Here is a 15,609-nt window from a genome sequence, read left to right on the forward strand (position 1 = left end):
TTTATAAATAGAAGGATTTTTTTTAATTGTGGAATGTTTGATTTTTACTTAAGTTCTTTAAAAACAGAGTATTCATCTTCGCTAGATTAATTTTTCACAAAAAGACATAACATGCCTACGGTAAATAAATGTTCTAAACCTATGCAATGGAATATAATATTTAGCAAAATTTGCAAGAAACAAAATTGTCTAAAAGTTAAATACTGTTGTGCTATCTTAATTTACTATGTACACTATTTGGTAGATCTGTTTTTTTGGTTTCTTAATAGGGCTTTGAAGAACAGTAGGATAAAAGTCTTTTTTTTTATGATTTGAGAAATTTAGCAATACATCAATGGACCTTCTTCAGTGAATGGGTGCCGTCAGAATGAGTAATAATTAACATGACTCCAATCCATTTCAATGTCTTGAAAGCAAAAAGCTGCACGATTATAATAAACAAATCCATTATTAAGGTGTTTTAACTTTAAATTGCCGGCACCCATTCACTGCTGAGGATCCAGAAGCAAGCAAGCAAGGAAGTGCCAAATTTCTCAAAATCTGATTTGAAAAAGAAATAAACTCATTTACATCTCGGACGTCCTGGGGGTGAGCACATTTCAGCAAATCTCCATTTTTCGGTGAACGATTACTTTAAATAATGAGCTAATAGCTTTCAAGAGCTACCTGGTAGATTACTTTTTTACTTACACCTGAGTCACATAATCTTTCAGCAAGTTTACATGAATTCAAGTGTAATATTTCTTAAGTTGAAAGACTTTTACCAAAGCAAAAATTGTGGTAAATATCTGGAGCTGACATGCAGACTCAAACCTGTCACCAGGATCAGGCCCTAAAGCTCAACATACATGTGCTACATCGCTTGCTATTTATTTACATTCTAAAACATTCATAACTGAGAATGCTGAACATTTAAACAATCAGTTAGCAGTCTATAAATTAAAAGAAAAAAAAAAGAAATGAATCACTTTTCTATTACTGTTCTTTACATTTAAAAAAAACTAGATTTTTAATTGACAATTTCATTTGATTTATTTGTACATTTGAAATTTTTTATATGCAAAAGGCCTGTTAAAAAAAAAAAAAAAACACAGTTTTGACATGTATCTGATTCTGGAGCTGTATAATCGAGATGATCTGTGTAAAACATGTGGGGTTTGGTCTGTAGAAATCACTGTGTGTGTGTGTGGTTTGGCTTCTCTCACCCTCCTGGCGCTCTGTCTGGTCTGCCGCTGCTCACACAGCTGGCTCCGTACCCGGTGCAGTCTCCACACACGGTGCACACCATACACTGGTCCAGCTTCCACTTGTGCATTCCTGGCTGACACATCATAGATTTCTCCTCCTTCTCATCCAGCTCGTCCTCCAAGTCCTCGTCCATTGCGGTGGCCATGTTCTCTACTCCGAATGCTACGGCAGGAAAACATCCAATCACAAACACAGCTGATCACACCGCCAGTGAATAATCACAGCATGACCCAGCCAACTGAGGAACATTTAGAAGATCTGCTTTGGTGCAGTAGAATGCAGTAGTAATACTAGCCTTTTTCCCCCTCATGTTTTGGTGAAGAAGCTCCATATAAAGATCAGGAAGAATGACCTAGCTAGCACTCTATTTGGTGTAATTTTCTGAAGATGGTCAGGAATATTAAGGGCCTTTGCTAATGAATAATTTGATGTTTGGTGTGCAAAGCGTTTAAAGGCTCTCACCTTTCCCTGCCTGGCCCATGGCTCCAGTGTCTCGGCCACACTGCCCCTTGTTGTTCACTCCAAATGTCCACACCTCCCCGCTCTTGGTCAGGACACAGGTGTGAGCTTTTCCCATGGCTACCTGAGTTACAAAGTGTCCCTTCAGATCGGACACCTGACCTGTGATGATGAGGAGGGATATTTAATATAAAAGAGCACTGAAGCATTTTTAGATTAACCTAATTGGTTACAATTCTGTATACTGCAGTCAGAGACAATGCACCCATCTTAACGGTGTTTAAATACTTCATGCTAAATATAGAGCCAAGTGATTTCTGTGATGTGGAAAATAGAGACCGAAATACAGAATCCAGTCATAAAAATAGAATTTACAATAAAGAAAATGTTGGTTTAACTTAAAGAGATTGTGACATAAATATATTACTCTTATACAGTAGAAAGTAACAGTAGAAAGTACTTCAGTAATAATAATAAATTCAAATATAATTCTTAAACTTTCAGAAATCGCAAAATTTTTCTAGCAAGTTTTAAATTTAAGTTGTGCAGCACTGTTTGTCCAAAAATGAATGGAACCGTTACGTTTTTATTTGACTTCATTCGAAAAAAAAAAAAAAAATCTATTAAACTGTTAATGTTGTATGTCTTCATTTGATTACCACCATTTTTGATAATCAATTTGTATTAAATCATTATTCCTGAAAAACACGCCAATTCTGAAAAGATCAAACATTTCATAGGGCGCTATTATTGTAAAATATTTAATAAATTATTAAATTGCTAAAGTTTTCTGAATTCAGTTGATTAGAAATGCTTTATGAGTATTAACATTTATTTACACCATCAAAATGGAACGCAGCAAAATTAATATGGAAAACACAACATTTGGGGAAAATTCTAAGGAATTTGAGAAAAAATAAAACTGCTTTTATTGGGGCTTAAAATGTATTTATTTTTTAATTAATATTATATTTATATTTCATAGGGGCCCCTGAGTCAAATGCACACAGTTTGATGTTTGAATATGGTCACCATGAACTAATCGATGATGATGGTATTTGAATATTTTGAAACATCCAGATATGGTGTTTTCTAAGTATGTCCCCCTTTTGTGAATGTGAGGCATTTAATGGCTCCAAATAATCTCTTCCACAGGAGACCGATACATGATTTAACAGACAGCATTATGACAGGCCATCATTTCATCGCTGCCAGCATCACGAGCCTCTGGCAAGTGACACTTACTGGTACTGTCGCTGTAAACGGCATCCTTGCCAAACATGTAGAGCTCTCCATCTTTAGTGACGATGCTGCTACTGCCGTTGTTGCAGGCCGTGTAGATGGCCGTCTTGGTCTCGAGTTTGATCATCTTCTTGGGTTTGTAGGGCTTTGGCTGTCTCCTGCTCTTTGCTAAAGACAGACACCATCACAAGCGGTTGATCTACATGCAAAAACGTCATCTCAGATCAAGTATGTACAGGATAATTATTTCCGTCATACTTGACTCTCCGTCCTCCCCTTTGCTGGCGGAGCCCGTGAAGAAGACGCTCCCATCCTCCGCCACCAGCAGGGCGTGGGAGCCGTCATGGCCCACCGAGAACTGCACAATCTTGGGCGACTTAGTTACTGGCAGCTCCACCCACTTCCCAGCCGACGGGCCGCCCTGCTTGATACCGAGGCTCTGATACTTTCCGGTATAGTAGATCTGCATCAGAGGAGAGGAAGTCAATCCTGTTTAAGTCTCCCTTGCGTGTTATTAATTCTGCGCACAACGGCCTCAACAAATACCTCGGTCACACACTGAAAGATACTGCAGATCTTGAAACTAAATTGTGTCATGTGAGAAGCTAATACTGTACTTCTGGGATGGAAAACACAATAACTACAATCAAAGATGACAGAAAACACACATCAGCATTTCTGCACTCCTTCTTTTATATTACATGCCACTGCGTTCTTTAAGAAAGTTGCCCAGTCATGACTGTGTTAATGCTGCACTCACTGGACTGGACAGTCTCCAGATAAGAGCTTAGTCTTACAGAATGATAAACCTAGAGCAGCTCTCCTATCTGGCACACACTCACCGCTCCTCCCTTAAACACACTCCATCACTTCACATAATGAGACACACCCAGAGTCCATATTTAACTTTCTGCCACACCTGACAACGGCAGGTCAACGGAGATAATAAACCATCCATACATTTTGAACCAACATTTTTTTTAACAAAGCATTTTTTTTTTTTTTTTACAATTTTATGTACTTGCCAAAGCTGATTTGCACTTGCATTTAGTGCTCATTGCGTGTCAGTTTTGGATCCGCTCCCCTGTATTTGTACTGTGTTAGTATCACGTGTAAATGCACACACGCTGGGCTTGCTTTGGCCTCTCAAAGGCTCCAGCCTCACCGCTCAACTGGAAGGGTAGAATAATCAAATTACTTCCAGTTATTTAAGCATGTGTGTGGCTCTACAGGCTGCCCTTCTCTGCTGCTGCTGTTTCTTTCACACCAGACAGCATCACTGCCATGAGTGAGCCCTGCCTGCAAGACCTAGTGTGAACCTCACACACTTCCTCACTCACGCAACCTCCATCTGATGAAGATTTGAGATTAAGATTATGAAATAAATGTGCATATTTAATGGCCAGATGATTGCGCACTAGTTGATTTTATTAAGGACTGTGCTTCAGTGCTCTTTTATCAAAGAGTAAACAAAGATACACACTCAGACAACACACATTTCAAGTTGTACTTAATTCAAAACATCTGCTTTATCTTTACTTCTAAGCTGATGCTGTAATAATGCAAGACAGTAGCACTTCCACCACCACATGAAAAACTGTGTTCAGATTCTGTTCAACACTTATGCAGAGAAACAGAGGAATATAGAGAGGTATGTCTACCTTCCCAGATGCCGTTTTCATCAAAGCAAACTCTCTGCCAGCTGCAATCAGGGCTGCTTCCTCATCAAACCCTGTGCCTGAGGACACAAACACATTGCAAAAGAGACAACCCCAAGTTAATTCTCGTACGCATACTTCCTCTTAAACACTGATGTGCATGCAAAGACGTGTGTGCACTGGAGCACTGCTCTCACTGATGATATGAAGGTCTTTCTCCAGGTCAAAGAGGGAGATGCCACAGGCATGAAGACACTTCCTGGCCAGTTTGAGCTGCAGTTCCTGCTGTAGGGCCGGGTCTGAGCTGGTGGCGTAGATCCGCACCACAAAGCCATCCTAAATAAACCCAAACATATACACAAAAACATACAAGCTACATTGAATCGGTTCATAATTTCAAGCAATCATATCTCTTCAGGAGGTTCAAATGGATTAAACAAGAAAACTGCTGGACTCATAGAGATTATTAGTAATTTTCGATGGAGACACAGAAATCTCTTTAATTAAAAATATCTTCACTTGTTTTTAAAAGTTTTGTTGGTTTGAAACGACATGTAGGTAAAGGTCTGCAATCTTGTGGTAATGTACTGACTGCATATGTTCACATTTATTTATTTATTTTTATTATTACAAACAGAAGCCTAGTGTCATAATTTCCTGTTTGTTACAATAAAGACAGAAGTTCAGCATGTTTAAAGTCTAGTGTGACTGCGTCTTAATTAGTGGTCGACCGATATATCGGTAAAAGTCCCGCCTCAAACACATCGGCAGAGCAAAAAAAACTTATCGGCCAATGCTGATATTTGAAAAAATGCCAAATATCAGCATTGGCCGATACGTTTTTTTGCTCTGCCGATGTGTTTGAGGCGGGACTTTTATTTTGACAGCGTTGAGAGCGGCAGTGCCTTGTCACACAGTGCTCACACTCTCTCTCTCTTGTTCGCTGTTGTTGTTAACAGTTCTGTCTAATACAGATAGAAGTCTGTCTAATAATCAGAAAAAATGGTTAAAAGAATTAAAATGTATCCACAAAGTATTATAATGTTTGCGTTTATATTAATAGTAATAGAAAGGCAAACATTATAATACTTTCTTGTTTTCTGTCAGCATTAAGCAAATACACATTTCATTTAAAAAAATCTTTGAATGACTAATGAATAATTAATTTCACAGACCCTGCAAAATTAGTCGGATCCAGCTGTGAGATCTTGTGAAGTGTGTATCCAGCATGATCGCGTGTTCTCTGTGTGATGGTCGTTCCGTGTGAATTGAATGCTTTGAACTTGTGATTTCAAATTATTCTGCACTTTATGCATTCACCCACTGTCATATTCATGTCATTTTCTCTGTGTGCTGTATGTAAAATGAGTGTTACCCTGACTTTATTTGAAAAATATGATTCCCAGTGCACACAAACTTCCCAGAATACTGAGTGCCCTGTTGGTTACAGTGTTTACTTCCTTTTTAATTATATTTTTATTAAGTATATATTTATTTGTGAAAAATACCTTGTCATCTAAAGTATAAGTATGTTTATTTTACACATTTATTTTTTAATCCATTGTCAAATGATTTCAAATTTCTTAAATCTGAATAAAAATGTAAAAAAAAAATAAAAAAAAATACATCTGCTTTATATCGGCTATTGCCACCATGCTTTCCAAGATATTGACATCGACAGTCAAAAACCATTATCGGTCAATCACAAATCTTCATACCGAACAGTTAAACTCCCTCCTGAAGACAGGGCTAGTTTGAAAGCTCAACAGAATTGTCATAATCGCAGAGGCTTTGACCCGGTTAGAGGCTTCAGCCTCTCATCGGAGGAAGCAGTGAGTGTGTGAGGGTCAAAGGGAGAATTTAACTGTGTTAGCATTACACACGAGAGATGCAAAGCAGAAACGCACCCTCACTACTAGCAGCCGCCTCAAACATACTGAGCTAGTTCCATCCAGAAACAGCTCAGAGTGTGTCAGATCAGCAATGTGTGTGCAATTTGCATTAGTGAGTGATAAAAAAAATAGAAGACAACACACTGGAGTCTTTGATATGCCGCTTTTAACGAGCATGTGAGTAAGCTTTCAAAAATCTCACTCTTGCCTTTCATCCTCACTCCAAGATATGTGGCATAACAGTTCATAGCATTAACCCTTAAAACTCCCCCCTTAACCCTCAAGAGACCAAGACAGCCGCCCGCGGCAAAAAATAACTGCTGTTTTTTAATGTTTAATAACTTTTGAACCACTGGATGCTTTAAAAATTGATGTAAAGCAGAGATTCTCTCATTTGGATATTCAGAGGCGCCATAGTGTACGTGATTACGTCATCACATTTTGACAACATTGATTCGTAAGAAGAAACCAATGCATTTCGTTCCTCTGAGCCAAACAGAAATGATTGTTGAAGCGTTCTGAATATTTCTCACTCATTGTTGACGACAATTTGTGCAATTGTTTTTACTATATGCTGCATAGTTTGTTTATTGTTCATACTCAAGATTGAAAATATATTTCTCAGAAGAAGAAAAAACTTGTTTTGTTTGGTTTTGTTATCAAATAACACTCTTTCCATTTTCTTTACACATTAAAATGTTTTTGGACACATCTCTATTGTTAGTTAACGAAATAGGCCGGTTTTTCACTTAGCGCAGATAACAATACTGCAATAAATGGCTATAACTTGCTTGGGGAATGGTATATCGAAACAAAATTTTATTTGGAAGTGTAAAACACCCAGACACAACTTTCTAAAGAAAAATATCCAAACTTTAGGAGTTTCTGTAGGAGTACACCGTAAAAAACACCCAACTGTTTCTTGCATTTTCTTAAAATTCTGTAATTTCATTCAATCTTTGAGAAAAAGTAAAATTGAGACTTTAAATAAGTTACACTTAAACTGTAAGTTATCCTGTTTATAATGATATATGGCACTTGATGCTGACTGCTAGAATAGGTCTGAGAAGCAAAGAAAAGTGCAGGTGTGTCAGGCGCCCCAAAAACCTCTAGGTCTTTAAGGGTTAACCCAAGCACTCACTCACTTATCTCTTATTCATGTATGCATAAAGAGATCTTCAAAGGCAAATATGAGTTATCACGCCCCCTCCCCGAACTGCTGCCCACTCACGATCTGCCAGTGGGTTCAATCCTAAGAGAAATGCCCACATCCACTGCTGCGGCCCTTCCCCTGCCTACACACACATGCAGCAGGTCTGAAATCGGCTAAAACAAAGGAGATTAGGTGCTGCAGACAGCCACAATCACGCCACTTGAGAAAAAGGCGCTGATCGTGTTTGTATGACGTGCAGGGGGGGAACAGGGGAATCTGTTATCGTCTGATGAAGACCGCAGCATGCTGAGAACAGGCTGTTCAGTTTGGATTAAACACACTAAACTATTCTTGGGGTTCATGCATTGTTACCCATCTTTTTCATGCTTACTGCAGTCTAACAGTTTGAGAACTACATCACCCAGTCATCTAGCAGCTTGGCTTGAAGAATTAACTAAACAGCTCCTGCAAACAACATTTTTAGTGGATATTATTGATTCCATGATATAATATGATTGAGTTTAACATCAGCATATTAATAAGCTAATCGCAAAAAGAAAAAAAAGCACATGCAAGTATTTTTATACATACTATAACGTAAAATAATTTGGATCCAGTATGATATTTTAAATTCATTTGAGTTTAGCCTTCACTGCTCATTATGGCTGTGTTTATTTAATCAAAAATACAGTAAAAGCAGTAATTTTGTGAAATACTATTACAATTTAAAATGATGTTTTTATATATTTTATAACTAAATGTATTCCTATGAAGGCAACACTGTAATTTCAGCTTCATTACTGTCTTCAGTGTCATAATATTCTTCAGAAATCATCCTAATATGCTGATTTGCTGCTCAAGAATCATTTATTATTATTATCAATGCTAAAAACTGTTGTGCAGCTTATGACACACACACATATACGTTAAATCGTAAAATATGTTTTTATGACTGGATTCCACGATTACGTCCGCATCGAAGAAATCATAGGGTCCTAGATAATGCATTATACTATATTATACTCTTTTGAACATTTTTTTTAAATCGATACCTGTACTGATTAGTATAATTCTTACCAAAGAGAGCCAGATACAGATGAAAGTATAGCGTTTACCTCCAACTTACACTGTTTTTTACTTGGCACAATGCATTGTGGGATTGCCTTCACCCTGAAGAATTCATACAGTGTTGCCTTTTCATTTGGCATACTTACGCAGCATGGTGTTTGGAATTGCCTTCGTGACTATGCTGCCTAAAATGTTGCCTACAAAGATAGCTCACTGGATATTGGAAAAGAGGGACATTGCCAAAGAATAAAACCACTTACATCTTTGCAGGCTGCTATCTGGTTGATATATTCTCCATCAGTGAAAATTATGTTCTGACCATCTGCTTGCAGGCCTGAGAAACAGAGTAACATATAAACAAAGAGAAAATGTGTTGATACTGTTAAAACTTTACAGTTCCAGATTATAGATTATTTAATCTTTACCAGATGTATTATTTTAAACATAAACTGCTTAAAATTACTACATGATATATCCATTGCTACACATATTCAGGGAAATATGTCCATTTTAAGGGTGTGCGATATGATAATTTTTGATTGTGGAGGAAAAAATGTCTCCACGATCTGTGCCTGATTATTGAAGTTAACTTTTGTGCTAATACTGTGAAAACACACAATGTTTACATGTAGATTCAGTTGGGTCTTGCAAAATAGTAAAACCAACATGACAAAGATTTGTGATAAAAGCGTGAATCTTGATATTTCTAAAAAAAAAAAAAACGCCTAACACAAGAAAACGTGATATATTTTTTCCATATCAAACATGTTAAGACAGGGAAGAGTAGTGTGTTGGTCAAGTCATTTATTTGCTCTGGTCTTAGCGATCAACAACACGTAAGAGGGGTGTTTGTACCTGGCATTGTGACGGTGCCCTCCTGCTCCAGAGTCTCTGGGTTGATCTTAATGGCCGCCATGCTGTGACTGTTCATGTCTCGATACAGCAAACAACCCTGTAAAGCAAATCGCCACAGGAACATTTCTTTTGTAAGGCTGTACAATGAATAACATTTCTGGTTGAAAACATCAAAAGCATGTAATGCCTTAATTTGAGGCATGATCAATAAATCAAACCCATATTAAGTAATATACATGGAGTACAGTGACATTATATAAGCAGAGAGACAATCAAGAGAAACATTTCATAAAACAAGAGATCTATACCTGGGCGAATCCCAGCCATGACCTTTTCTCCTTACGGTTCCTGATACGTGATGTGGAGTTGTACACATGGCCCTGCAACGATAGCCTCTTATTAGCACCCAAACAAACACAACAATATACAACCTGCCGCATCAGCACTAAACTACAACCACGACTTCACAAATTTCAGAACTGGAGATATGAATATAAACATTCAAACTGCACATAAGAGAAAGAAAAACAAGCGTTTAAACAATGGCTTTCGATGGCAATACTTATTGACATGAATTTTTCTGATATGCTAGTAATTACTAATCAATTAGAGATAATAACCAAACTATTTATTTCCTTTGAGATCTAGCTTGTATCATTTCTAATGTAATCAGGTAGATAAAGAATGTCCTCACCCGCACAGTGCCACTGTATCCTGAACCCACTTTGTAGAGGCCATCTTTACAGAGCAGGTACAGGAAGGAACCATCAGTCTGAAGAAGACAGCGTTCATCTTCATCGATGTTCACCTCCTTCAGAAGCCATTTGTTCATCAGTGCGGCTCGCTTGATGCCGTTCCCAAACCAGTCCTGGATCTGGATCTTTCCCACCAGCACTGCCTGCACGCTCCTCTGAAGCGCATTCAGGATTGTTGGAACCTGTAGTTACACAAACACAGTCAGGTCAGATAGTTCTTGAGCATCCTTCTTCTAGTGAAAGCACACGAATACAGAATTAATTTTGTGGCTTCTTGCACTTAAACATACAAATAAACAAAAATGTCAAAATGTTGTTCTGCTGAGTATCCTTGTAACCATAGTCTGTTATGTCTGAATGTAACACGTGTAACATTATATTTTTCCGTGCAAAACACTGTTAAAAAATCTATTACATTATTGGAGTACACTCCTTTAAGCTAGAAATTTCTTGGAATCCAGCACGATTTTTTTTTTTTAACTGTAGGTCTTAAAATGACAGCAGTCTAATATAGCCAGGGCTGGGGAGTAACGAAATACATGTAACGGCGTTACATATTTAAAATACAAAATATGAGTAACTGTATTTCGTTATAATTACATTTTAAATAAGCGGTAAACAGATTACGGTTACATCTGAAAAGTATTTTAGATTACCAGTGATTACTTTTACTTTGATGTCATTAAGTTAATATTTAAGTAAACAGTTTCGGGATTTTAACCAATGCTGCAACTGATTCGCTGTTAAAACAAAAAACTGCGTGCAGCAGCTTTTCATTCAGCAACTCGTAGTGAGCGTGCACACATGCTCATCATAACGACACAAACACTCTCCTAGAACTCACACTTTGCATTCAGTCAACAGATCCATACGAATCATGCATGAAATAAAAGTTTATAAAGTCAAACGATAGCTTATTGTGCTTTACAGATGAACTTTATTCAGTCTTTATTCATACGAAATGTTCAATAATAGACCATCTTATGCAAGTTCATGTTTCGATTCGTGAACAGATGATTCTTTTGAGTCAATCTTTTAAAATAATAATTTATTTTGTTTAACAAAATCAGTGTGGAAACCAATGGTTTACAGACTGGATAGATCTGAAAGGCAGGCTCGCAAAATCGCTAGCCCGACGTCCCGGGGCTATTGTGTTTTCCAGTCGGGCTCCAAAATATAACACCGCCCTGCACAACGGGCTCTGTTGAATAGTCATGTAAAAATCCTAACTTGATTCACGTTGTTCATTTGCTTGAAGGGGTGAAACGGATCATAGTTGATAGTTTGCACTTGTTTCTAAATCTTGCCATTTTAAACCATTTGCGCGCATTCAGAGCAGAGTTTCAGACCATGCGCTTAAACGGAAGTGATTCGCCTTTCGCGTATCCTTGCTTCTAAATGAACACATGGACACAAAATTATTTCAAAATAATTGTCTCTGCAATATTCTTGTAAACACAGTCGGTTATGTCTTAAGTGACTAGGGGTGCACCGATATATATCAGCCGATGATTAATGCACATCTCGTCAGTAAAGCCGGTTCTCTAATCAGTGGTAAATTCCATTAGGTTCATGATTTCACATAGAGCAGCTGTTACTACACAAAGTTGTTTTTAATTGGCAAGCTGTGCAAATCAATGGTGATAATGAACGTGGATTTGCGTATCTTCTCAGTTAACAACGGCTCTGTGTAGTAACAGCTGCTCTATGTGAAATCACGAACCTGATGGAATTTACCACGGATTAGAAAACTGGCTTTACTGAGGACATGCGCATTAATCATCGGCCGATATATATCAGTGCACCCCTATAAGTGACCGTATAGAGTGGGTTAAGAAATCTCCTTTGCATTATTATACTGGATCCGTGCACTTGGTCTTTAAATACCTGCTGTTCCATTAGTGGCACCTGCTGTCAGAGAGTGACATTTGCATCTCATTCACAAAGATAAAATCGGACCATTCTGTTTTTACTTAAATTTTTTTATAATACAATCCATCCAAAACATGTATTTAGCATCTTTTTTTGGATAGTAATTCAAATGGTTTCCTCTGATTTAAAATAGAGCACAATTTATTTTGTTTAAATTTAGATATTTCTTTTAGTTGTATGATTTTCTTATTTGATTTAGGATTTGTTTTAAAATTCAAGCTAGTTATTATTTAACATTTCAATTTCACAAAGAAATATGCAGGATTTTGTCTTTTGTCTAATAATAAAAGGACACATTTTCATTTATAATTTGTCTTAAATGTCATTTTGTGAAACTATATATATATATATAAATTGTATGAAAATTGTATGGTGTAATCTGTATTTTGAATTTCACATAAATTTAAGGAATCGTTACATCCCGATATGCTACTAGTTTTTACCTTTTTTTGTTGTTCTTAGAAATTGTGGAAAATTGATATTCTTAAAAATAAAATGCAAAGAAAACACAAATCTTATAGCTGGTAGATGTCGGAAACCATAAAAAACAAGACGTCAAGTTAATATTTTCCTTTGTGTTACAAAGCTTAAGTTTTTTAAAGTATTCTAAAGTATTTAGATTAATTACTAAACCCAAGTAATCTAAAGTAATTTGTAACCGATTACTTTTTAAAGCTTGTATTTTGTAATCTGTAGTGAAATATATTTTAAAAGTAACCTTACCAGCCCTTAAATATAGCCTACCTTACATTTGATAATTTTTTTATTGTTTTCTGTTGCATTGTACCTGTATCCTACTGTTAAAACAGTTTCAGTTTTCTTGTCTTTAATGATGTCTGAACTTTGATGTCTCTTAGTTGGCTTGTAGTTTTCATGGTGGGGTCAAAACTAAAATCAAGATTTGGGACATTTTTAATTATATCTAAAATTCTGTTGTCCTAACAACGCTGTTTATTAAAATACAATGTTACATGGGTAAAAAAAGAGGCCAGTGAAAATTTCAGTAGGAGAAAAATTGGCACTAATCAAAACGGCTTGGTTTGTCATTGGTCTGAATCAGTCTAATGACTCACTCCTTGGCTGAATAACACTGACATGACTCACTCAGTGAAGTTACATTTGTGTCAGGGCAAAAAAACTCATGGAAATCCCTGTTGTTGTTTTTTCAAATAGAAAAAATGCACAAGTAAATACTGATGTTCAATACCATGTAACATTATATTTGTGAATATGAATTAAACTGATTAAATACTGATTATGCTTAAGTCCATTTAGTCTTTAATAAAGTGGAAAATGTGCCTTGATTATTGCAAAATATTTTTTAATTGTATTTTACTTAAGTGCATTAAACATGTACACACTGGGCAACGATGGCTGATTGGTTTAAATGAATTTCTCAGATTACAAAAAATAAATAAACAACTGTTTAAGCCATTAAAAAGCAAATGCATATATATATATATATATATACATAAATCTATTGCAACATTAAAAAGCTGAAAAATATCGCTATGCTCTGCAAAGCACTTGATCTGGACAGACACAGCAGCATTTGCCTGTTTTCGGTTTCATTCTGAACCACTTTAAGTTGGCTGTGTGCACTGTTAAACTGACATTGAGCGACGGCTCAGATATCACACTTTACACAAGCTATGCAAGTTACTCATGCTCCAATTAGGTTGTAGTTACCTTGGTTACAACAAATGAACTCTGACCTTCTCTGATGTCTAAATCAGTATGATATGGAAAGAGAGCATTAAAACATTTAAATAAAGCAAAAAAAAAAAAAAAAAAAACAGACCTATATCATTCAGATTGTAGAAGACTGATGAGTAATTGGCTGGAGACTCTGCACTGGCAGAATAATATAATAAAGACAGGAAATCAGAGAGATTTGACATTTTCAGGCAATTCGATTGTTGACCTCCACATGTAGTTGCGGTTCTGGCTATCATACGCTGAGAGATGAGCGGTAATGTGCTGTCATCGTGACTTCAGATGAACAGCAGCTTTTAATGCGGTCTAAAATCTCAGCCTCGCTCGCCAAGCCAAACATCCATTAAACTTTTTAAACTTCAGGTAGTTTTCTGAAGTTTGGATCCTTTAAAAGGAGATTTTACACACAACCAGAAACAGCACACATTTGACAGACTTCACCACATTTTCCTTTCATCATTAGATTTTCTAGTGTTTAGGAATAATATACATTTACTTATACCTATCTAGAAACAGTTCAGCGGCATCGGTGGAAGGAGCTTCTTCAAAACACATGCAATCTCAAAACACTGACTCACCTGGATGGTCTGACATGCATGACTGCCATTGTTGGTGAGGATGGCCGACACAGCCTGGAGGATTTTGCCCGTGTCTCCCCAGGCCACCACCAGGCTGAAGAGGCAGGCACAGGACAACGCTGTGAGGGTCTGACCGGTGGGGTCGTTCATCCCTGTGCTCCGCACCGTTGTCTCCAGCAGAAGATGAAAGAGAGACTCTGTGGGGCCAATGGTGGAGTCATTATTAAAACATACAGACTCGCTTATACATGTTACCACTTTATCTGAACAGGACATGGTATCTCACCGAGCACATCTGGAGGTTCGGTCTGAAAGCTCTCTGGCTGCTGCCCCTGGAGCATGTCTAGAAGTGCCTGGAGGCTCCGTAAGCACAGTGATGGGTGCGAGAAACGAGTCTCTTTGATGAGCTCAAACACTCCACAGAGCCCAATACCAATGATCTGAGGAGCAGAGGAGCATAGCTGTGAAGTAACATTCATCCACACTGGAGACTGACCAAAATTACATTTTAATGGCCAATGCCAATATCTAGACCAGTGGTTCTCAAAAATTTTTTCCACCGGGCCGCATTATGGTCCAAGTGCAAGTCTCGCGGGCCGCACGCATATAATTAACATATTACATCACCAATACAAACCGACCTGATTTATAATATTATAGCCTAAATATTATGATATCTAATCAATTAGATTCATTAAAATAAATAAATAATTATACTCCCCATGAATAAAACACCTGATGCAAGCCAAAAATCCTCCTTCACTACTGATACTGTGACTATTCTTTTTTGTAACATCAATTAGCAGACACTGGAATAGACAATTGACTTGTTTCTTAAGAACATTTTCTTGTTTAAAATCGATGATTCAATAAAGAGCCAAGAACCAAACAAAACAACTCAAGGGTTAAGTCACACATTACAAACTTTTATTTGAACTGGATTGGCGGATATCTCTTCAGGATTGTGGGTAATGTAGTATTTAAGAGGGAATTCTACAATTAAACACGACTTGTGGCTTTTGCAGAAGCATTTAACAACACTGAACCACTGAG

At 37.1% G+C, this 15,609-nt stretch overlaps 1 protein-coding gene across 14 annotated transcripts in view; it reads right to left on the reverse strand.

Annotated features, from left to right (window-relative positions):
- The window catches only part of LOC113053452 (E3 ubiquitin-protein ligase MYCBP2-like), an 85,351-nt gene that overhangs the window by 58,186 nt on the left and 11,556 nt on the right, over positions 1-15,609 (reverse strand). For all 14 annotated transcript variants that reach the window (XM_026218485.1, XM_026218481.1, XM_026218483.1 and 11 more), the window contains exons 4-15: positions 14,843-14,996; positions 14,557-14,753; positions 10,270-10,512; positions 9,884-9,955; positions 9,576-9,672; positions 8,981-9,054; positions 4,805-4,943; positions 4,611-4,687; positions 3,208-3,412; positions 2,953-3,117; positions 1,711-1,869; positions 1,206-1,410 (exon numbers count right to left, since the gene is read on the reverse strand). In XM_026218485.1, the coding sequence (XP_026074270.1) occupies positions 1,206-1,410; positions 1,711-1,869; positions 2,953-3,117; positions 3,208-3,412; positions 4,611-4,687; positions 4,805-4,943; positions 8,981-9,054; positions 9,576-9,672; positions 9,884-9,955; positions 10,270-10,512; positions 14,557-14,753; positions 14,843-14,996 (1,787 nt within the window). The remainder of the gene's footprint in view (positions 1-1,205; positions 1,411-1,710; positions 1,870-2,952; positions 3,118-3,207; positions 3,413-4,610; positions 4,688-4,804; positions 4,944-8,980; positions 9,055-9,575; positions 9,673-9,883; positions 9,956-10,269; positions 10,513-14,556; positions 14,754-14,842; positions 14,997-15,609) is intronic.

The sequence above is a fragment of the Carassius auratus genome, chromosome 34, assembly GCF_003368295.1.
Source record: "Carassius auratus strain Wakin chromosome 34, ASM336829v1, whole genome shotgun sequence".
NCBI lineage: Eukaryota > Metazoa > Chordata > Actinopteri > Cypriniformes > Cyprinidae > Carassius > Carassius auratus.